At 31.8% G+C, this 23,305-nt stretch overlaps 1 protein-coding gene across 1 annotated transcript in view; it reads right to left on the bottom strand.

The window, feature by feature from the left end:
* The window catches only part of MDGA2 (MAM domain containing glycosylphosphatidylinositol anchor 2), a 788,050-nt gene that overhangs the window by 28,325 nt on the left and 736,420 nt on the right, over nucleotides 1-23,305 (bottom strand). The window contains exons 13-16 of the mRNA XM_055309044.1: nucleotides 20,906-21,083; nucleotides 16,318-16,338; nucleotides 4,996-5,151; nucleotides 4,350-4,508 (exon numbers count right to left, since the gene is read on the bottom strand). Of these exons, the coding sequence (XP_055165019.1) occupies nucleotides 4,350-4,508; nucleotides 4,996-5,151; nucleotides 16,318-16,338; nucleotides 20,906-21,083 (514 nt within the window). The remainder of the gene's footprint in view (nucleotides 1-4,349; nucleotides 4,509-4,995; nucleotides 5,152-16,317; nucleotides 16,339-20,905; nucleotides 21,084-23,305) is intronic.

Genomic DNA, 23,305 nt, shown 5'->3' with positions numbered 1-23,305 from the left:
ATCTATAAATTTACCTTTCTATTATTTTTTTCCTCTTAAAATAGGCACATCTACAACACTACATCTCTACTTTATCACTTCTTCCCCACTCTCAAAATTCATGAAACAATAGATCCCATTAATTCTTTTTAGATTCTTTTTCTTTGTTTCCCAGTTGTTCCACAGTGAAATTGGGTTTCTAGAGTCACAACTTTATTGAACCATACTTATCAAGTTCAATGGATGTATTCATAAGTGCATTTTGTATTTTTATCTTTAATTTCCTGGTATAATATGATGATGCTTATAACTCACATTCTTTCTAGAAATAAATGAATTTCATTTTTTACTGAATTTAATAAGCTTTTGTTGTATCAAAAACAAAATGTGGCCTCATGTGAAGTTCAATTCCTCTCAAGAACATTAGAAATCCAGCTGATTAATCATGAATCAGAATGCCTACTAGTAGCTACAGGATTGCTGAAATAATCACACTATTGTCAAGAGCTAGATATTGTATCCTGTACATATAAATCAACAGTTAGCTTATTGTAGTTTTCATTTACAGTTAGCTTATTGTAGTCTTCATTTACTTTTTTCTTCAATCAATTTTTTTCTTCTTCAATCAATTTTGATGAAATATTAAACTAACAAGAACTTGTACCGATGTGGCAAATAAACGCTAAGGTGCCTCCCAATGATTTCCACCTCCTAGCATTAACATTCTTGTGTAATTTCCTCCCATTAAGTGTGGGTTGGAATTATCAGCTCAGTTGTTAGAATAAGGCAGAAGTTAAAAGTCTTGAGTGTGTATTTGCTCTCTGTCATGGATTGCTTGCTCTGGAGGAAGCCTGCTGCCCTGCCATGATATAATCCCAGACAGATGTCCATATGCTGAGGAACTGAGAACTAAGAGGAATTTAACAGCCAGCAAGAAATAAATGTCCTTAGTCCGATACTATGATGGAGTGAGGCCTGCCAAAAACCAAATGAGCGGGCTTAAAAATATATCATCCCTAAGTTGAGTCTTCAAATTTGAGGGCAATCATGCCTGACAGCTTGTCTGCAACCTCATGGGAGACCTCGAACCACAGACACTCTGCCAAGCTGCACCCATATTCCTGACCCACAGACATTAAGAGGTAAATGTTTGTTGTTTCAAGCCACAAAATTTTGGGGAATTTTTTTATGCAGCAATCATTAAGTAATATGACATATTTGACTTTATTTCAAAGAGGAATCTTTTCTAAGTAATGCATAAATGATCACCCATTTTTGTTTTAAAAAATTACAACTCTTTATAATAATATATTGAGCATTAGTCATAGTTTAGACTGCAAAGATTATTTATAGTTACTCAAGAAGGAATAACCACAATTAGGCTTAGAAATCCAGGAAAAATCATTTTTTAATCTGGATTTCTAAGAGAATCCATCAAACTGAGAATGTTATTTGTAAAGCCAGTGGCTATAAATGCCGCCGCCCCCCCCCCCAGGTGTTCAGATAAGTGAGTGTCTTAGAATAATATTTGCAAAGAGGGAAGGTTTCAGCTATAGGCAATCTCCCTAACGAGGTTCACTCATCTAGTCCTCATTGATTAGTCAATGTCTGAAACAAACATTTTTGCCTAGATTTTATTAAGCAGCATGATTACATCCTGCCAAGTGGGACTCAAGTGACAGGTCTGATACCTGCAAACTTCAAACATATGATGAGACAGAGAAATGGCACAGGCATCAAAGTGGCAAATGTATGGGTACATGGAAGAAATGGAGAATTGCCTTTCTTCCTCAAACAATTCAGAATAAAACTGGCGGAAGTCACCTGGACATTCACTGACAATCAAGAGAAAAAGAATAACAAGTGTGAAGTTAAAAGTATATTAAAATTATCTTGGAGCAACATAAATATGCAGAAGTTTTGAAAGGGGGCTAGCCTCATAAAAATAGTAACTGCATATTTTATTCATTAAAGTAGTTCAAAATATTAATCTTGGAATAATTTATTTAAAAATCAATTTTAAATAGGCTTATTTAATAAGCCTATTCCAGGGTATACTGGGAAAAGAGAAAGGAAGTCTGAGAAATATATTTGAAATAAATAAGTAAAACATACATCATTAGCTAATCGGCAAAATTAGAGTTGAGCTAATCCTACCTTTGTAATAAGATCATAATCTCACAATAAATAAGATGGTTTGGTAGTGGTGTGGAAATTTATTTCTTTTCATAGGTCAGGCTGTAGTGAACCTATGACTACTGTCATAACTTCCTAACTGTTTTTCTGGTCTATATTCTGTTTCTCAGTGATTTTACCCACTCTTAAGATTTACTTTCCCAAATCAAAAATCTCATTATGCACATTGTCTGCACAAAATCTGTAATCTCTCCTCGACCAACAAATTAGATAAACTTTTTTGACACTTCATAAGTCTCCTTGCAGAGCGGAGAAGCAGGCATATTCTGTGTCTAGCTTCTCAGATTGGTATCATGGCTTTGCTATTTATGGGCTATGATGATATGGCAAGTAAAATGAAGTTCGTTGTATCAGTTTGCTTATCTATAAAATAATTGATTTAATGAGCACAATGTTTATTGTGAAAATGAAAAGAAATAATCCATGACATGTTAGGGATAGTACCTGGTCCATAAACATTAGCTATTACTTGAGTGTTGCCATAATTGCTGCTATTTGAGAGTCAAAGTAGCCTAAGATTATGTCTACCATCTGATGGAGGAATTTTATATATGTTATCTCATTTAACTTGAACTATAAATTTCTGAAACAGGAATTATTATTCCCATTTTACAGATGAAGAAACCATGATGCAGACATTTTAAGTGAATTTTTGAAATTCCTGCAGTGCCTGAGAGCTACAGCCAAGTTCCAGCCCAGGTCCAAACTTCATTCTAAGGGTACTTTTTTACTGTACAAGTTTGTCCTTCTAGATTTGTTACCTAGTACTCCACTGTGAAAAGTACTGGTTAATGGTGCTGGCAATGAGGTTATCCTCAGCATAGCCAGTTACTTGTAATTCATACAAATGCTCTGAGCTTCAGTTTTCTTACTGTAAAAGATAAACAATAATGCTCTTTTTTATGAACTGATCAAGGGGGTTACTTCGCTTAAAAAGTGCAGTAGCTGGAATATATCACGTGCACAATTTTAGTAGTTTATATAATTATATATTTATATGAAAACACTTAATATCTTCCTAATTTCCCACATTTTACTTCCTCATTATCAGTGCCTTAATCTTCCCTGTGCTCATCTCTATCAAATGAAAATGTATTCGTCTTTCATAGAGAAAAGTTTTCCTTTGTCCTTAAACATTGCCTTATTGTTCAGCTAGATGCAGATCCACAGGCCCTGGTCCAAGCTTTGTAGGTTTAGATGCTTCGCCATTTAGAATTTTGTCTTATTTTAGAAAGGTAAAAGAATGTGTATCTCGTATATTATGTGACAGTCTCTGGAAGGATCGGGAACAGAATCTTGTAATTAAGCACAATAATATTTTTGCTACAAATGGTATATATTTTCACATTTGTTTTGATATATAAAGACTATAAATAAGTTTATATTACTTCATGTCATATATTCTAAGGCACATAGATCAGGCTGGCATATATTGCCAAATACGTCCAAAAATTGTGTGTTCAGTTTGTTTGATTTTTAGAATTGTGCATAAAGACCCATATGATGACCTGAACCGAAGGCAGATGCTTAACCAACTGAGCCATTTAGGCACCCCTGCTAGGTTCTTTCTAAAGAATATGCAATATTTTATCCAGCATGATTACTTCTCTTAGCCTCCATTCCTGTACAGGGTCTATAAGGGCAGGGAGGGTGTCTTCATCTTTACATGTTCTCCGGGACCAAGGATGTCCTTAAATCTTACGAAGTGTGTTAGGCATACTTTATAAACAAGAAAATATAATACCAGTATTCCAAATGTGTAGAAAGTGCTGAAAATATTTGTCTTGCAAGTATGACAATACTCATTTTTGTGGTCTTTAACACACATTGAAGTGTTACTCATGCAAATTTCTTTGAAAAGCAGCAGCCTGAGTTATACTGGTATTAATCAGAAAAAGATCATAAAGAATTTAACCTACTAATGATTTTCCTGAATTAGGATTCTAGAAGGAATAGGTAATGTTCCAAAATCCAAATTCTAATCCAAAATTTGGAAATTAGGATATGATAGGGGAACAGTCTTAGCATCTTATTTTGCTATTTGAAACTAAGTTATTTAAAGGTCAGTGATGATATTCTTTGACTAAAATCGACTTCATGCTCGTGTTTGTGAACTTTCTTCTTCTTAATTATGATTTACTCTAGAAGAAACATAATAATTCTTGCCATCTCACCTATATGTTGTCCATACATGTGATAAAAGAAGCTGAAACAATATGCAGTGTTCGTGGGGCCATAAGGGTTTTTAGGAGCTATGCTGAAAACAGGGCTGAGAAGTCGAGCCTTTTCGCCTTCCAACCTGGGTCGAGATGTCTCAATGTACATATAAAAACCTTTAAAAAGACAATATAAAATGTTTAAAAACATTATTATTAGGTGATATGAAGTTTGAAACCATTAAGAAGTTTTAGAGTTTTTATATGAAGTAAATTATAGATTCATAGGAGAATTTTGATCTCATTTATGAAATCTTCATATATATAATATAAAGAATCAGTAAATGATCTACATAATTAAGAATTAAATTGCTTAAAATGTATAAAAAGTTTAGACAAAATTGGAATTTAACACTTGAATTATTAAAATAATTTGAACCTCTCAACTATATATGCCAATTATTTCTGAGAGAAAATTAATGTCTACAAACTTTGGGAATATCTGAATTATTGACTATACATTAAAAATTTAATGTTTTATCCATAACCTTCAAATCTATAGCATTCTGTTGCATGTCATATTAATGGCATTAATGGCATTAATTTCTAAAAGTATAAGAGTGGAGTATAATTGTTATAAACACAACATTTCATACCCTCATACCTTCTTTAGAGCCACTACGGTCAGCATTAGGTCCTGTGTTTGGAGTATATTTTGTATTTCTTGTTGCAGTACTTTGCTTTGTCCAGTCAAAATTATCTGTGTCATCTTGGGTAAACAAACAAATGTTACCATCTTCAAATCCACAGTGAAATTCTCCTGTTAATAAATTTTTATTAAAGTGATTAATATTAATTAAATTAATACAAACACTGCAATATTCTTCTAAAAATGTTTAAAACATTACATAGCAATAATAATGTGAGATTGCAATAGTGGCACCAAAGCCATAATAGTGTACAAGATTATGACTAAACATAAAACTATTTAAATATTAACAAAAAAGAAAAGTAATCTTGATATACAAATCAGTCTCTTGGTTTAATAACTTGAACCCAAACCATTTTCCTCTGAAATATCCAAATAATTGAAATTAAATAATAGAATTCACACTTGAATTATGGCTGATGACTTTTCTGAACTTTTTTTCAAGTATGGAAATAATCCAAACAAAGCATAACTGTCAATTACAAAATGAGCTTTCTTAATTTCCCTGACAACACTTTATTTTATTTTATTTATTTTTTATTTTTTATTTTATTTTATTTTATTTTATTTTATTTTTCTGACAAAACTTTAAAGCTGTATACCTTGAGGTTATACTTTTTCACACCATGTCCAGAGACGTTTTTATGTATACTCACTTGCAGAATTGGAAGTTTACTTAGGGAAAGATAATGGCAAAATATTTTAAAAAGTAGTTATCTTTAATTATTTTTAATGTGGGTATGGTTGAAACCTACTAGAAATAAAGTGATGAAAAGCCTTTATTAAGACTGTAGAAGGACTGAGATTTCTTGGATGCCTGCCTCATGCTGAGTTCAGACCAAACCAAAAGTTCAGAGAGAACCTTTTTCAACTGTCCTTGTAATGAGGGTAGGAGTATGTTTCTAGATATCAAAGGGTTTTCTTACTGGGATATACCCTGCTTGAAATATAGGAGTAAATAAGGAAGATAATCATGTCAACCAAGCACAAAACTAAAATTATCTAGAGAAAAATTAAACATAGCTTTATTATTTCATTCAAACCCATAGCAACTCTATGAAATCACAAAATACTGACTTACGAGGCTCACAGAAAAGAAAACTTTGGCTAAGTTTAGCTAGTAAGTGATAAACTCAGAGTCCAGTTGAGATTTCCTGGAATTCATAGAGAGATAAATATCTAAAGGACAGAGTCTCACTTTTCCCTCTGCAATGAATTAGACTTATCAGACAGTCATCCTTGGGACTGGAGCCCTTGAAGTTGAGATCATGTCCCTGAATTATTTTGTGTATTGAGAGCATACACTAACAATGAACTATCTGAAAAAAGAATTAAGAAAATCATCTTATTTGCAATAGTATTAAAAACAATATAATACTTTGGAACCAATTTAACTAAAGAGATGAAAGACGTGGATTGAAAACTATAAAACATTGATAAACGAAATTAAAGACACAAAAACATGGAAAGATTGTGTTCACAGATTAGATTAACATTGTTAAAATGTCCATATTACTTAAGATGATCTATAGATTTAATCCAATACCTATGAAAATACCAATAGCACTTTTTTTATAGAAGTAGAAGAAATATTTCTAAAATTCATATGGAACCACAAAAGACCTTGGACTGCCAAAAGAGCTGTGAGCAGGAACAAAGCTGGAGGCATCACTTTGAATAATATTAAAGTATATTACGAATATATAGTAATTGAAAAAGTATGGAACTTATACACTGTAGATGGGAATGTAAGTTGATGCAGCTATTACGGAAAACAATATGGAGGTTTCTCAAAAAAGCTAAATATAGATCAACCATATTATCCAATAATCCCTTTTATGAGTAAATACCCAAAGGAAATTAAATATGCACACCCCCATGCTCATTGCAATATTATTCACAATAGCTGAGATATAAAAAACCCTAAATGTTTTTGATCGATAAATAAGTAAAGAAATTTTGGCAGATATGTGTAATGGGTAATATTAAATCTTAAAAAAAATAAGGTTATCTTGCAACAATATAGATGAAACTGGGAGATAAGGACACCTGGGTGGCTCAGTGGTTGAGCATCTACTTTCAGGTCAGGTCATGATCCCGGGGTCCCAGGATCAAGTCTCGTATGAAGTTCCCTTCAGGGAGCCTGCTTCTCCCTCTGCCTCTCTCTGTGTCTCTCATGAATAAATAAATAAAATCTTAAAAAAAAGAAAAGGAACTGGAAGAAATTATATTATGTGAAATAAGCCAGACACAGAAAGAAAAATATGCATGATATTGCTTACATACAGAATCTAAAAAAAGTCAAATTCACAGAAGCAGGCATAGAATGGTATATATCAGGGGCAGGTAGGTGGGAAAATAAAAAGACATTGGCTAAAGGGTACAAAGTTGCAGATGTATAGGATGAATAACTCTAGAGAGATGATTGTACTGTATGATGACTGTAGTTAATAATATTTTATCTCATACTAGAAATTCACTAAGAGAGTAGAGGTACTGTCATTTCACACACAAAAATGGTAACTATGTGGAGATGATATGTTGATTAGTTTGACTGTACTATCATTATACTATGTACAGCTGACCCTTCAACAAAATGGGGGTTATGGGCACTGACTCCCCACACAGTCCAAAAATCTATATATAACTTTTCACTCACTGCTAATAGCCTGTTAAGTGGAAGCTTTATCAATAACATAAACAGTCAACACCTTTTGCATGTTATATGTATTATGTTATGTATTCTGTATTGTGAGAATTACTTATTCTCACAATAATGTAAGCTAGAGAAAAAATGTTAAGAAAATCATAAAAAGAGAAAATGCATCTGCAATATGTACTATATTTATTTTAAAAATCCATCTTATAAGTGGACTTGCACAGTTCAAATTTGTGCAGTTTGAGGGTAAAGCATTATTTACAACTTAAATGGATTAAATACTTAAATGTAAGACCTAAGATTATTAAACTCCTAGAAGAAAAAATAGGAAAAAGCTTCATGATACTGGTCTTGGTAATGATATTTTGGATATGACAGCAAAAAACACAAGCTAAAAAAGCAAAAATAAACAAGTGGAACTACATCAAACTAAAAAGCTTCTGCACAGTAAAAGAAAAAAAAAACAGAGTGAAAAGGGAATATTTTATATAAGGAATTCTTACAACTCAATAGTAAAAATAGAAATAACCATATTAAAAAATAGGCAAAGGACTTGAATAAAGATTTCTCCCAAAGGACGTACATATGGGGCCAACAAGTATATGAATGGTAGCTCAACACTGCTACTCATCGGGGAAATGCAAATCAAAACCACAATGAGATATCACTTCACACCTGTCAGGATGGCAATTAAAAAAATAAGCATTGCCAAGCATGTGGAAAAATTGGAACACTTGTAAACTGTCATTGGAATGTAAAATGGTACAGCTAGTACGGAAAACAGTATAGAGTTCCTCAAAAATTAAAAACAGAACAACCAGGGGCACCGGGATGGCTCAGTCAGTTAAGCATCTGACTCTTGGTCTCAGCTCAAGTCTTGATCTCAGGGTTGTGAGTTCAAGCCCCATGCTGGGCTCCATGCTGGGTATGGAGCCTACTTAAAACAAAAACAAAACAAAACAAAAACAAACAAACAACTAATGTGTAATCCAGCAATCTTATTGATATCTATCCAAAAAATTGAGGGACACCTGGGTGGCTCATCAGTTGAGTGTCTGCCTTTGGCTCAGGGCATGATCCTGGGATCCGGGATTGAGTCCTGCACTAGGTTCCCTGCAGAGAGCCAGCTTCTTCCTCTGCCTGTGTCTTTGGCTCTCTCTCTCTGTGTGTCTCTCACGAATAATTAAATAAGTCTTTAAAAAAAATAAAAACATTATCTCACGGAGGTAGTCATACTCCTATGCTCATTGCAGCATATTTCACAATAGCCAAAATATGGAAGCAGCCTAAGTGTCCATCAATGGATGAATGGATAAAGAAGATATACATACAATGGAGTATTATTCAGCTTTAAAGAAGAAAATCTTGCCATATATGACAACACTTTATCAATAACATAAACAGTCAACACCTTTTGCATGTTATATGTATATAGTTGAACCTGGAGGACATTATTAACTAAGGACATTATATTAAGCCAGTCCTAGAAGAGCAAATGCTGCATGATTACACTTATGAGGTATCTAATATATCCAAATACATAGAGAGTAGAATGGTGATTTTCAGGGGCTGGAGCAAGATGGAAATGGGGCAATATAGGTCAAAAGGTATAAATTTTCAGTTCTGCAAGATGAGTCAGTTCTAGAGATCTGCTGTAGAACATTATGCTGGGATACCCTATCATATACTTAGACATTATTAAGAAGATAGATCTCATATTAAGAGTCCTGATCATAATTCAAAAAAAAAAGAGAGAGAGAAAAGGAAGGAAGGAAGGAAGGAAGGAAGGAAGGAAGGAAGGAAGGAAGGAAGGAAGGAAGGGAAAGTAGGAAGAAAACCATTGACATATACGTTTAAAAATAAAACAGAAGGCTTTGCCTTTTAATTTAAGAAATAAACTTTTGTTTTGTTTTTTTTTTCAGATTGAAGACTCACTGTACCACTTTATATTTATTTATATTTCATACTATGAATAGGAATATTTACAGGGAATATAGGCATTTAGTGAATTCTAAATTAGTAATTTCTGGATGAACAATACTCCATAAAAAATATTTTCCAGCTCATATTTATGCCATAGATATTGTACTAAAGAAGACAGGACTGCTTGATACTGTCAGTTCATATCTGATGTTGGTGACAGCAGTGTAGCTATACACATGACTATATTTCTTTAAATATCTTTGTAGGCACAATACGAGATTTCCTTTAGCTGCTACTTTGGAGTCATGATAAAGCAATGCTCGATTTTAAATGTTTTCAGTTGTTTGATTACATATTGTAGACACACAGAAAATGTAAAAGACAAATGTAAAAATTCAGGATTTGTTTATAAATCTGCTGCCAAATCTTACTTTTTATATCATTTAAAATTATATATAGTGAATTTTTAAAGACCATTTAAATTTCTTTTGTGTAATTTATCCTTATTTGAAAAAAAAACTTGTTTTTCAAAACTTGTTGAAAACAAACAAGAGTTTTTAAAACCTGAAAATTTAAGTCTCTCATATTAAAATTAAGCAACAATACAGCTTATGAGAACCTAAGATATGTTTATAATTTTAGATATATCTAAAATTTTTCATAATTCTGTTATTTTACAGATGGCACAAATTGTTTACAATAAATGTGAAGAAGACTTAAAACTCCAGTAATTCACATTCGACAAAGATAAGTAATCCTAATAGCTCTTCATTACTTCTGTAGACATTCATCTTTACAGTGAAGAAACCTATTACTGGAAAGATTTTATAAAAAGTAGAAGATAAAAGTGGAAAAAACTCCCATTTTAAACCATAATAATCTTATGATTATCCTGTCATTACATGTAGGGTAATTATGCAAAAGGCTATTCACTAAAATTTTTATTGAAATAAGGGATATCTTGATAGATAATGAAAATGCATCAGTCTGTAAAAAATTATCAAAAGTCTATGTAATGTTAAATATTAAAAGATCTCATAAAATAAGAAAGTAATACAGTTTAGGATTCTCACAAAGATAAGCAACTGAAGACTGACTTGATCTTGAATCTTTTGCTGATTTTCTAACTATAACATGCTCTTGGTAGTTTCAGAAGCTACATGGAAATAAAGAAATATATTTGAAATATTCTGTATTACACAGTAATACAAAACTGTGCTTTATTTAGCCCAATTCTTCTCAATATAGCAAAGAAAGAATAAAACATGGGTATAAGCAGCCTGATGCCCAAGAGTCCTCTAGCCCAACGACTCCCTCTTGCACTGACCTATCCTATTTCTTTATTTTTTCAAGTTAACCGAAATGTAATTGATAAACAAAAATTATATGTATTTAAGATCTACAATTTGATATTTTCATACACATTTTGAAATGATTACCACAATGAAGCAAATTAATATCACTTCACATATCACACAGCTACCTTTCTTTCTTTCTTTCTTTCTCTTCTTTCTTTAGGTGGTAAGAATGCTTAAAATATACTCTATTAGCAAATTTCAAGTATACACTGCAGTAGTGTTAAGCATAGTCACCATGCTGTACATTAGATCTCCAGAACTAACTCCTCTAATATAACTCAAAGTATATATACCTGTCAGCCAACATTTTCCCATTTCTCCCTCCTGGCAGCTGTCATTCTACACTCTGCTTCTGAGTTTGACTATGTTAGATGTCATGCAAATGAGATCATGCAGCATCTGTCCACCTGTGTCTGGCTTATTTCATGTAGCATAATAAACCAAATTCATCCATGTTGTCTCAAATGGCAGGATAAGCATTTTAAAAGCTAACATTCTCCATTTTCTTTATCCATGAATCCACTGATGGATGTTTAGATTATTTCTATATCCTGGCTATTGTGAATAATGCTGTAATGAACTTGACATTAATGGTATTTCAAGATTGAGATTTTAGGGCATTCCGGGTGGCTCAGCGGTTTAGGGCAGCCTTCGGCCCAGGGCCTGATCCTGGAGACTCGGGATCGAGTCCCACGTCGGGCTCCCTGCATGGAGCCTGCTTCTCCCTCTGCCTGTGTCTCTGACTTTCTCTCTCTCTTTCTCTCTCTCTCTCTCTCTCTCTCTCTTAATTCTCTCTCATGAATAAATAAAATCTTTAAGAAAAAAAGATTGAGATTTTATTTCCTTTGGATATTTACCTAGAAGTAAGATCACTGGATTGTTTGATAATTCTATCTTTAGTTTTTGAAGAATCTCCATACTGTTTTCTATAATGGCTGTAGCAATTTACAATCTCGCCAACAATGTGCAATGGTTGATTAAAGAGACTGCCCCTTTCCCATTGTGTGTTCTTGGTATTCTTATAAAAAATCAGTTGACTATAAATTCATGAATTTATTTGTGAGCTCTCCATTCTGTTCTATTGGTCTAAATGACAGTTTTTATGACAGTACCATGCTCCTTTGATTACTATAGATTTGTGATATATTTTAAAATCAGGAAGTGTATGCCTCTAGCTTTATTTTTACATCACATTAGGTATTTGGGATCTTTTATGGTTCTGTATGAATTTTAAGAATATTTTTTCTATTTATGTAAAGAACGTCATGAATAGGGACATTAGGGATTGCACTGAATCCATAGATTGAGGAAGTATGGGTATTCTAATATTATTAATTCTTCTAACTCATGAACCTGGGGTGTCTGTTTACCTGTCTTCTCTAATTTCCTTCAACAATGTCATAATTTTGGTGTAGAAGTCTTTCGCTTCTTTGGTTAAGTTTATTCCTAAGTATTTTATTATCTTTGTTGTTATTTTGAATGGAATTTTTTCCTTAATTTCCTTTTCAGATGGGTAATCGTGAATGTACAGAAGTGTCACTGTTTTTTGTATGTTGATTTTGTCACTTCATTTTTCTTAATTTGTTTATTAGTTCTAACTTTGGATTATATCTTAGAGTGGGTTATTATGGCAAACTTTCTTTTCAGTTTTAAGTTTTTTTCTAGAGATAGTGAGATTGTCATGCATAAGCATTATTATTATATTATACATGTTTATATTTATATTTTATATATTTTGCATATATACATATACCTTCTTGTACTTATAATCTCTAATACAAAACAGAAGAAGTCCAAAAAATTTTTCCGAAGTTCTGAATTTTAGCAATTTGACAGACTTCAGAACCTAAATCAGATCAAATACAATTTTCAAAAAACTTAAAACTACTTTCTACTTTACAGTAGAAAATTTCAACTCCATTGTTGAGATACTTGAAAGATCTCAGAATTCATTTCAATCTGATTCAATATTTTTCTGTTTTCTTGTCAATTAACAAGAAAGACTAACCTTCAGGTCTTGTCCAAGGGTACCCTCCCTGAGGAAATCAGCAATGTATGAGGACAACTAACACTGCTGGTGCTTACTGGAGCCTGTAGAATATGGTTCTATTGACAACAAATCAACTTTTCTTCAGTTTAAAATTTCAATCAAAAGAGTTTTTTTTTTAATTTTTTATTTATGATAGAGAGAGAGAGAGAGAGAGAGAGAGAGAGAGAGGCAGAGACACAGGCAGAGGGAGAAGCAGGCTCCATGCACTGGGAGCCTGACGTGGGATTCGATCCTGGGTCTCCAGGATCGCGCCCTGGGCCAAAGGCAGGCACCAAACCGCTGCACCACCCAGGGATCCCTCAAAAGAGTTTTAAAAAAAAACACAAATAAAAGGCTTTCCTCTTTTAAATTTAAAAAGTATTTGAGTCTAATGAGGAATCATACTATGACAAAATTTCATGAATTTACTCTCTATAGATATATTGGAAGTAGATACTTAAATAAATTAGCTTAAGTTAATTATTAAGCTTAATAATTTACTTAAGTAAATTCACTTAAAGACTATATAAGTTGTTAAAATGCAAAAGAGGATTTAAGATTAGTTTGATTTGTTGACAATATGTGTCTCATATCACATGTATTGTATTAAATATAGTATATATTCTAATATAGTCTTACATTTTTTCTATCAGGATGTTTCAGGTAAACCATAACTTACAATTAAGCCAACATATATTCAAATGACTTTTAAACTTTATTATCAAAACAATAATCTTTTATAGAACAAGTATTACTAAATGGTATTATAAGAATTCATTACACATAATTATAAATAACATAGGAAGATTTGGCAGAATTTTCTTCATTTTAAGATCACTTAGAATCCTATCAGAAGTACTTAATGCTTTTAATATCATTTTTTCACCATTGACTTTTTTTCTGAACTCCTTAATTTTCACTTTCTCTTCAACTTCATTAATATAATTACTGGGAAAGTATGTTTTAATGAAATGTGCAGAATAAATACTAAGTATATGATAACTAATTGAACTATTATAGCAAAAATATAGAAATGAAAAACAAGTTTGCCTGAGGCTGGGATACAAAAAGGTTTACCTACAAGGAAGCAATAACAAAAATGTTAGAGATGAAGGAACTTTGTGGTGATTGTTATATAACTGTATGAATTGGTCAACACTTCTTAGAGAAGTATATGCAAAAAGTGTTAATTTTATGCTTTGAAAATCAATGACAAAATTTAAGACATAATAGCATTTAAGAAGATTTCAGGCAAAAGTAGTCTAACTGAGGGAAAGAAAAATTAAGTTTCCATGGAGAAATCTAAAAGAAAACATGACCTTCTTCTACATGTTGGCCTATTTCCTCTTATAGAATAACGTCTGGCTAATTTATTAAGAGCTTGAATGTGTACTGATGAATTTGCTTAATAAAACTTTTTTTTTTATGTCTTTGGGACCTGAAGGGTTCTTTAAGATGGTTAAAGAAATCAATTAATGAGGGAGAAATGTATGTGATTGTCAATAATATAAAAATAATTACTCTCGATTATAGAAAAATCATTGTATAATGTTTACTAAAAAGTCTTTATTCTAAACAATTCTAATCTTTTATTACCATATTGAGCACTTAGTAAAAAATTTAAAAGTTACAGTCAATGGAAAGCTTTAGAATAGATGGTTATAATAGAAATATTTTTAAAAATAGAAAATCCAATTCACTGTTTGACTATTAAAAAAAAACTTGCTGGAGAAGTCAGTAACTATGACCTAAAATATACAAGCATTTAAAACAATTGCTCAAATTCTAATAAATGTTGTTCAGCTTCAGGGTGCATTTCTGGCTTCTGTAATGTTTGAGTATCATACTCTAGATACACTGAGCTTTGTTCAGTTATTATGGGTACATGACCTTCCTTTCGATGACAGGTGTGCCCCTCCTCACCTTCTTCACCTAAGGGACCGCTACTCAACTTTCAGGACCCAGTTCAAATACATGTCTTCTATAAAACTTCACTTGCCATAAAATTAATAGTACTTTTTACATTATATGGAAGTCATCTGTTAGCAAACAATATCTTTATTATTTCTTTATATATGCATTTTCCCAGTAGGTTGAAACTACTCAAAAATTCTTCTTGAATTGAAATTTTTGTTAACTTTTTCCTGTATCAGGTTTTAATCTTCCTGTGACATTTCTTTTTAAACATTTCTACTGAAATTATAGTCATAATGTAGGTTCAAAAGACTTATAATCACTATAATAATTAAGTAGCATAGTACCCTGGGTAGAAGCCAGGGAGAATCTGATTTGTGCAATTAATTCATCTTAAAGCTGTTGTGTATTTGTTCTTTTAACAAATGATCATTGAACACCTGCTAACAGTAAGCTTTTGTGATAGACCAAAAGACAGTGAGATGTAGAAGAAATTAGAAATATGTCCAGCTCCTCAGTATTTTATAACTTATTATAAAATTTGACAAAATAAAAAATAGCTTATCACATATGAGTACAAGCTGTTATAGGAAATCAAATGGAGAAAATACCTAGTGAAGAAAGAAGCACTTGTGCTAAACGTTATAAGTGAAACCTCAAAGGGTTGAGGCTATCCATATTAAAGGGTAACTGGTGAGAATAAAATGGATTGTGCAAGAAAGCAATATGAAAATGTTAAAGATCTATAAAGGTATTCAGTATTATAATTTAGATATGCAGAAATGCACTAAAAAAAGTATCTTTGCTAGAAAATAAGGTAGCAACAGGTTATGTAGTTTGGTCTTGGGTTATATAATCAGTGAAAGGCCATTGTAGAAAAGGAAACACAGTGAAATGAGAAAAAAAGACCTGTACATTTTCTTCACTGATTATCTTCTTCATTAAAAATGAGAATATAGTGTGATCTAGGAAAAATCTTGATTAAACCATTCAAACGCCAACTTTCTAAGTAACTATAGTCTTTTGTAACTGGAATATAGAAGTTTAAAAAGAATATTAAAGAAACACATAATAGTAGTATAAACATATTCATTGCCACAAAAGAAAAACATAATCCCAGAGTTAAATAACAAATGTTAAATTGGAGGAAATGGCTCCATACTTAGGAAAACTTATAAAAAACAATGATCAATATTAAATAGTTTGTCTTTGTACCCATACTCATCGAAATGTAAAATTCAGAATTCATATTTAATGCCAGTTTTACTGTTTCTAAGCTATTCCATTTAAAACCACATATGAACAGTTGCTAAATAATCTTAGTACGCCTATTAGTTTTCTATTTTCCTTAACTGAGAAATGCTGTACCATTATTAAAATGAAAATATACTTACTCAAATGAGGATTAACAGGAGCTATAAGAAAAGCAAAAAATAATATTAGCATGGTTTGAATGTCTTTTATAAATAAAAGTCTAATCAGTGTCTCACAGATCCTTATCAAAACTTAATGATCTTCCCCACTGTGACCATGGAGAAATATGTCTGCAATCCATTCTGTTCTAGAGGATTGAATAGAATCTACTTTGGAGCTCAGCAATAACAGTCTCAAAGTACCCAAAAGATCAATGCTAAATAGCATGTAGGATTTGTTCATTTTCCAAGGAATGGAGTTGCTGATCTTTTATATCTTAAATAGTGCAAAGCCCCCCAGAAATAAAAACTCAAACTGACAATAGGCCAACCTATAATCTAGATGTTTTAACACTGAAAGCAATCATCCAACAGAGATTACACCTAAGTTTTTTTGCTATTATCTACTTCTGGTGAAAATAAAGCAATCCTTATATCATATTATTATATGCACCCTAAAACAAATAGCTTTAATTACATTAACACACACGCACACACACATACACACACACAAATCATTATTAAATAAACAGCAATACATTTTTTATGCACCAGAGACATATTTATCTAAAAAACAAATTGTATTTACAAGTGACAATTGATTTCTACCTGAAACAGAATGAATACTTCACATTTTACTGAAACAACTACAAAATATATCTAATCTAACGGACAAAATGGTAACTGTGTATATTGATTAGTTATTGAGCACTTTGAGAGAAAATTTCATTCCGGATGAAGTAAAGCATTGCTGTAGTCTCCAAATTGCAATAGGCGATTAATCTAACTTGCAGAAGTTTCTCTGGTCTGTTGTTAATTCCTACTGTTTACCATTAACCACTTTTGTTAAACTTGGACGTTACAAGTAAAGTATGGTAGATGGTAAAAAATACATACACATGTACAAAGCATGTTCATAATAATTGTCACATCATTACATTGAAACCAATTTTAATGAAGTGAGTTAGTTTTTCAATCAAATATTTTTACTATTTTGTATGAAAGATAGACTATATCTACTATTTTTTTCCTGATTCTGTTTCCCTATTGCAAATTATGAATAGGTAAATAGAAAGGGGACTATATATTATTAGTTCCATTGAAATGGAGAAAAAATAATAATTCTTTTACTTGCAAAATATCAATATATTATAATTTGAAAATTAATTAGTAAAAATGAAAATAATTTCATAATCAAAATCATATGAGATTATAAAATTGACTATGTATTACCTCACAAAGAAGTAAGCATCTTTGAATTATGACTTAGTTCTAAAAAAGAATGTCATACCTAACAGTTAATCTCTGTCCAGACTGAGTATTACTTGAGTCTTCTGCTACAATATAACTAGTCATCAAATTCACTATAATTAGATTTAACCTTGTGAAAATTTGCTGTTCTAAATTCTAAATATTGCAGTGAGCCCATTTTTCCTGTTTTTTTTTTAAGATTTTATTTATTTATTCATGAGAGACACAGAGAGAGAGAGAGAGGCAGAGACACTGGCAGAGAGAGAAGCAGGCTCCATGCAGGGAGCCTGATGTGGGGACTCGATCCTGGGACCCCAGGATCATACCCTGGGCTGAAGGCAGGCACTAAACCACTGAGCCACCCTGGGATCCCCATTTTTCCTTTTATTAATTGAAGTTTTGTGTGTATTTTTTGTAAACATTTAGATACCATTTACATAAACTTTACCTAAATCTATATTATAGTGAAGAAAATTTAACTAAAATATTTAAGATATGGGACACCTGGATGGCTCAGTGGTTGAGCACTTACCTTCGGAACAGGGCGTGATCCTGAAGTCCTGGGATTGGGCTCCCTGCATGGAGCCTGCTTCTCTCTGCCTATGTCTCTGCCTCTCTCTCTCTCTCTCTCTGTCTCTCTCTGTCTCTTATGAATAAATAAATAAATAAATAAATCTTTAGAAAAATAAAATAAAATATTTAAGATTTTAGTAAGTATGCCTAGGAATAAAGCTAAAGTTGAAATTATCATAACATCTATTTTCCATAATTATTTTTCATTTTACTCTGTTGCCTCAGAGTTTTCAATAAAACTACTGAGCTTATAAAGATTTTTTCTCTATTTCTCTTTAAGAAAAGTCATATAATTTCTAAACTTAGCAAAGGAATATGGATGCTCTGCCATGAAATGGTGAACTAGCCTTAGTTCTTTTCAGAGTTTGTCATTTCATAGTTGTTTAACTCAGAAGGATACTGAAAGTTTCTGGGTCCTAATATCTCCTTTTTTAAATGAATGGATATTAGTGCATTGTTTCTAATGCTCCTTCATATTGAATTGTCTACAGCTATATAACTTAGGGACAGGTAGCATAAAACTTAGATAAAAGGAGATAATAATTCATATTTTATAAAACATAAACCAAAACTTTAGAAAAAAATATATTGAGATGCTATCTAATTGTGTGCCCAATAGAATCATGGAAGTAGTTACAGGATAACAATTGTCATTGGATTAAATTTTATTTATTGCTATTGAATATTAATATTTATATTATTAAAAAGATATATTTTTACAGAACCACTTTCAAGAAAAGATGTGCAGTGATTCTAATGTTTTTAAAAATGTATATTTTTAAAGGACCATATTCAAGAAAAAGTTATTCTGATGCTTTTACATCCATAATTTCCTATTGATATTCTATGCTACATTGTATACTTTCTTGTTAATGAAAATTGAATATATCTAATCGATGAGAAGAGAGTGAAAAAATGATTTCATATGAAAAATGACTGCAATGAGATTTTGATATTTCACTGTATTTTTTATTTTATAGTATTCAGTTTCCCTCTTAAGTAGGAAAATCATGCTTAATGCTAAACTGGAGAACTCCAACCACAAAAACTACATTCTATTATTTATTTTTTTTAAATTCAAGCCCTAGTAATCCATGATAAAGAGAATAATATTTTACCAAAGTAATGAAATAAATATGAAATATTTTGCCAGTGATCCATTCAACCCTGAAAAATATATTGACAATTCTAGAAGTAGTCCCTGAATATCGTAAATTTCAACTAAAAAATTACATAAATTTCAATTGATAAAATATTAATCTTTTTCACTAACATTCACACAAACACACCCACATACATTTGTATATTTTTTACATTAGCAATCCAAAAGAAAAAATGACGAAAAAAATAAACTAAGATGTACTTCAACAGGTTGCAATACATCCATGCAATAGGATATCAAAGAATAAAAAAAAAAAAAACGCACCATTAAGCCTCAGATGTGGAAAAACCTTAAAGGCATATTGCTAAATTAAGTAAGTTAGTTTGAAAAAGCTATATGTTGAATTATTCCAACTGTACAATATTCTAGAAAAAGCAAAACTATAGAAATAAAAAGATCAATGGTTGTCGGGGGGGAGGAGATAAGGATGGATAAGTGGAGCAGGTGACTTTTAGGGCAATGAAACTATTCTGTATGTTACTGTAGTGGTGAATAAGTAATATTATCAACTTATCACAATTCATATAACTGTACAACACAGTAATAAACACTAATGTAAACTAGTTTTTTTAATAACAATATGTCAATATTCCTTATCTTCTAGTAGTTTTGTAGTTTCATGTTTTATAATTAGGTCTGTGTTCAATTTTCAGGTAATATCATAAAATGCATCAAGTTTGTATTTAGATTCAATATTTTACATGAAATTTTGCTAAAGAAAGATGTTAATAATATGGGAAACTGTGTTGAGGGGAAAGGACATATATGGAAGCTCTTCCTACTTGCTGCTCAATTTCTTGTAAATCTAAAACTGCTTTAGAACATCAAGTCTATCTGATATTTCCCACACATTTCTTCTCCCTTCCCTTATATTCCCTTTCACTATTATTTATATTCCCAAATGAATGAGAACATATAATGTTTGTCCTCCTCCGATTGACTTACTTCATTCAGCATAATACCTTCCAGTTCCATCCATGTTGAAGCAAATGGTGGGTATTTGTCGTAGGGGTGGTGGAAGGGGAGGAGGGCGGGGGGTGGGGGTGAATGGGTGACGGGCACTGAAGGGGGCACTTGACGGGATGAGCACTGGGTGTTATTCTGTATGTTGGTAAATTGAACACCAATAAAAAATAAATTCATTAAAAAATAAAATAAATAAGAAAAGGAAAGAAAAGAAAAGAAAAAAAGAAAAAAGAACATCGTCTATCAATTAAAAAACAAGCTTTGATAACATTTGCTAACTTTTTAATCATAAATTTTAAAGACATCAAGAATTTAAAAAAGAAATGCAAAATTACTGTATCATAATTTATGTCAACTTATTGTTGACATTATGACATAGATTCAATGTTAACTAAAACATCTTACATTTACAGCAAATATTACAATTGATGATGATTAAGTTTCCTGGGTTTGTTTTTGGGTTTTTTTTTTTTTTTTTTGGTCTTGGCTGATGATCCAGAAGATCATTATGCTAAATTTGAATTTTAGCTTTTATCTAACTTTATTAAATAATTGCAATGCACATATTTCAGATCATTTAATATCCAAATAAATACTTTAAAATAAAAGACTACTTACCACTGTATTTAATGACACGAATTGTTGAATCTCCTTCACCAAATTTGGTGAGAGGAGTTAGTCGGACTTCATAGGCTTCTGGTTTAATCAGCTCAGTCAAGTTATATGTAATTAGTTCTCCTTTTTGAATATTTCCATTTATTTTAATCTCTTGTTCCCACCAACGCTGCTGTCCAGCCTGAAATCAAAGGAATTATGTGATAATATTCCCAATATTTTCTTCAGTGATACTTTCTGTTTTCTAACAAAATGGGCAAAAAAGCATTCTGACATTTTATTCAGTAACAAAGTGATATTTTATTATATGAATACATTTTATTAAAGTTCAAGTTTCTAAAATAAGCAAACAAATTTTATAGATGGTTGCAGATAATTATTAAATTATCACAGACTTGTTTGGCTGGCTTAAACAGATTTAATTAATATTTAATATTAATAGAGGACAAAACAATAGTTTATTTAAAAAAAATAATAGTTTGAACTGCAGTCTCAATTTTCTGTGTGAAGATAGATGCTTAACTACTTTTTTACTTTTTAAAGATTTTATTTATTTATTCATGAGGGACACAGAGAGAAAAGCAGAGACATAGGCAAAGGGAGAAGCAGGCGCCCTGCGGGGAGCCTGATATGGAACTTAATCTCAGGAACACGGGATCACAACCTGAGCCAAAAGCAGATGGTCAACCACTGAGCCACCCAGATATTCTTTTTTTTAAGTTTTTATTTAAATTCCAGTTTGTTAACATACAGTGTAATATTAGTTACAAATGTACAATATAGTAATTCAACATTTCCATACATTACTCAGTGCTCATCACAGGAAGTGTGCTCCTTTATCCCACTACCTATTTAACCCATCCTCCCACCCACCTCTTCATGGTAACCATCAGGTTGTTCTCTACACTTAAGAGTCTGTTTCTTGGTTTGCCTCTCTCTTTTACCCCTTTGCTCATTTGTTTTGGCTCTTAAAATCCATATGAATGATATCATAGGGTATTTGTCTTTCTTTAACTGACTTATTTTGCTTAGCATAATATTCTTTATCTCTATCCATTTCATTATAAATGGCAAGAGTTCATTCTTTTTTATAGCTGAATAATATGTATATATACCTTTATATCTTCTTTATAGTCAACTGATCTTTGATAAATGAAAAAAGATAATACAGTGGAACAAAAATAGTATTTCCAGCAAACTGCAATGAAACACTAGGCATCCACATGCAAAATGTTGAATCTACATACAAATTTTATACTTCTCATGACACTTAATTGGAAATGATCACAGACCTACGTGTAGAACATAAGACTACAAAACTACTAGAAGATAACATAAAAGGAAAGCTAAATGACTGGGGGCTTGGCAATGACTTTTTAGATACAATATCAAAAATACAACCCATGAAAGAAATAACTGAGAAGCTGGACTTCTTTGAATTAAAAATTTCAAGACAATTGAAAGAGAAGCACAGATTGGGAGAATATATTTGCAAAAGGCACATCCAGAATATATAAAGATCTCTCAAAATTCAACAATAAGAAAACAAAGAACCCAGTTAAAAAATGAACCATGGAATTTGACAGAAAGATGCTCCACTTGTATGTCATCATAAAAATGCATTTAAAACAATAAGATGTCACTGCATATCTATTAAAATAGTTAAAATCCAGAACACTGGCAATACCAAATGCCAATACTGTGTCCCTTGGTATTTACTTACTCAAGGGGCCTGACAACTTATGTTGACACAAAAATCTGCCCGTGCATGGATGTCTATAGCAGCTTTATTCATAATGGGCAAAACCTGGAAGCTACCAAGTTGTCCTTTAGTGGATGAATGGACAAATAAACCAGACAATGGGTCAAATAAACCTGTGCCAAAAAGAAATGAACTATTAAGACACGAAAAGAAATAGAGGAAACTTAAAAGCATACACTAAGTGAAAGAAACCAGCCTGAAAAAGCTATATACTCTATGATTCCAACTATATGACATTCCAAAAAAGGTAAAACTTTGGAGATAGTAAAAAGATCATTGTTTACCAGGAGTTGGGGGGAGGGAGAAATATATAAGCTGAGCACAGAGACTTTTGGGACAGTGAAACTACTCTGTAGGATGATACAATGGTGGATACATGTTATTATAAACCCACAGAATGTACAACACCAAGAGTGAACCCTAATGTAAATTATGGACTTTGGCTGACAATGATGGATCAGTGCAGGTTCATCAATTGTAACAAATGGATCACTTTGTTTAGGAATGTTGTTACTTGTGGAGGCCATGCATCTGCCGGAGCTGGGGGTTTATGGGAAATCATTGTACTTTCTGCTCAGTATTACTATGAACCTACAACTACTCTAAGGAAATGAAGTCTTTAAAAAAATGTATTGAGCCTG

The sequence above is a fragment of the Nyctereutes procyonoides genome, unplaced genomic scaffold, assembly GCF_905146905.1.
Source record: "Nyctereutes procyonoides isolate TBG_1078 unplaced genomic scaffold, NYPRO_anot_genome, whole genome shotgun sequence".
Lineage (NCBI taxonomy): Eukaryota > Metazoa > Chordata > Mammalia > Carnivora > Canidae > Nyctereutes > Nyctereutes procyonoides.
The sequence above is the reverse complement of the archived record's forward strand: the minus strand, read 5'-3'. Positions and strand labels throughout refer to the sequence as shown.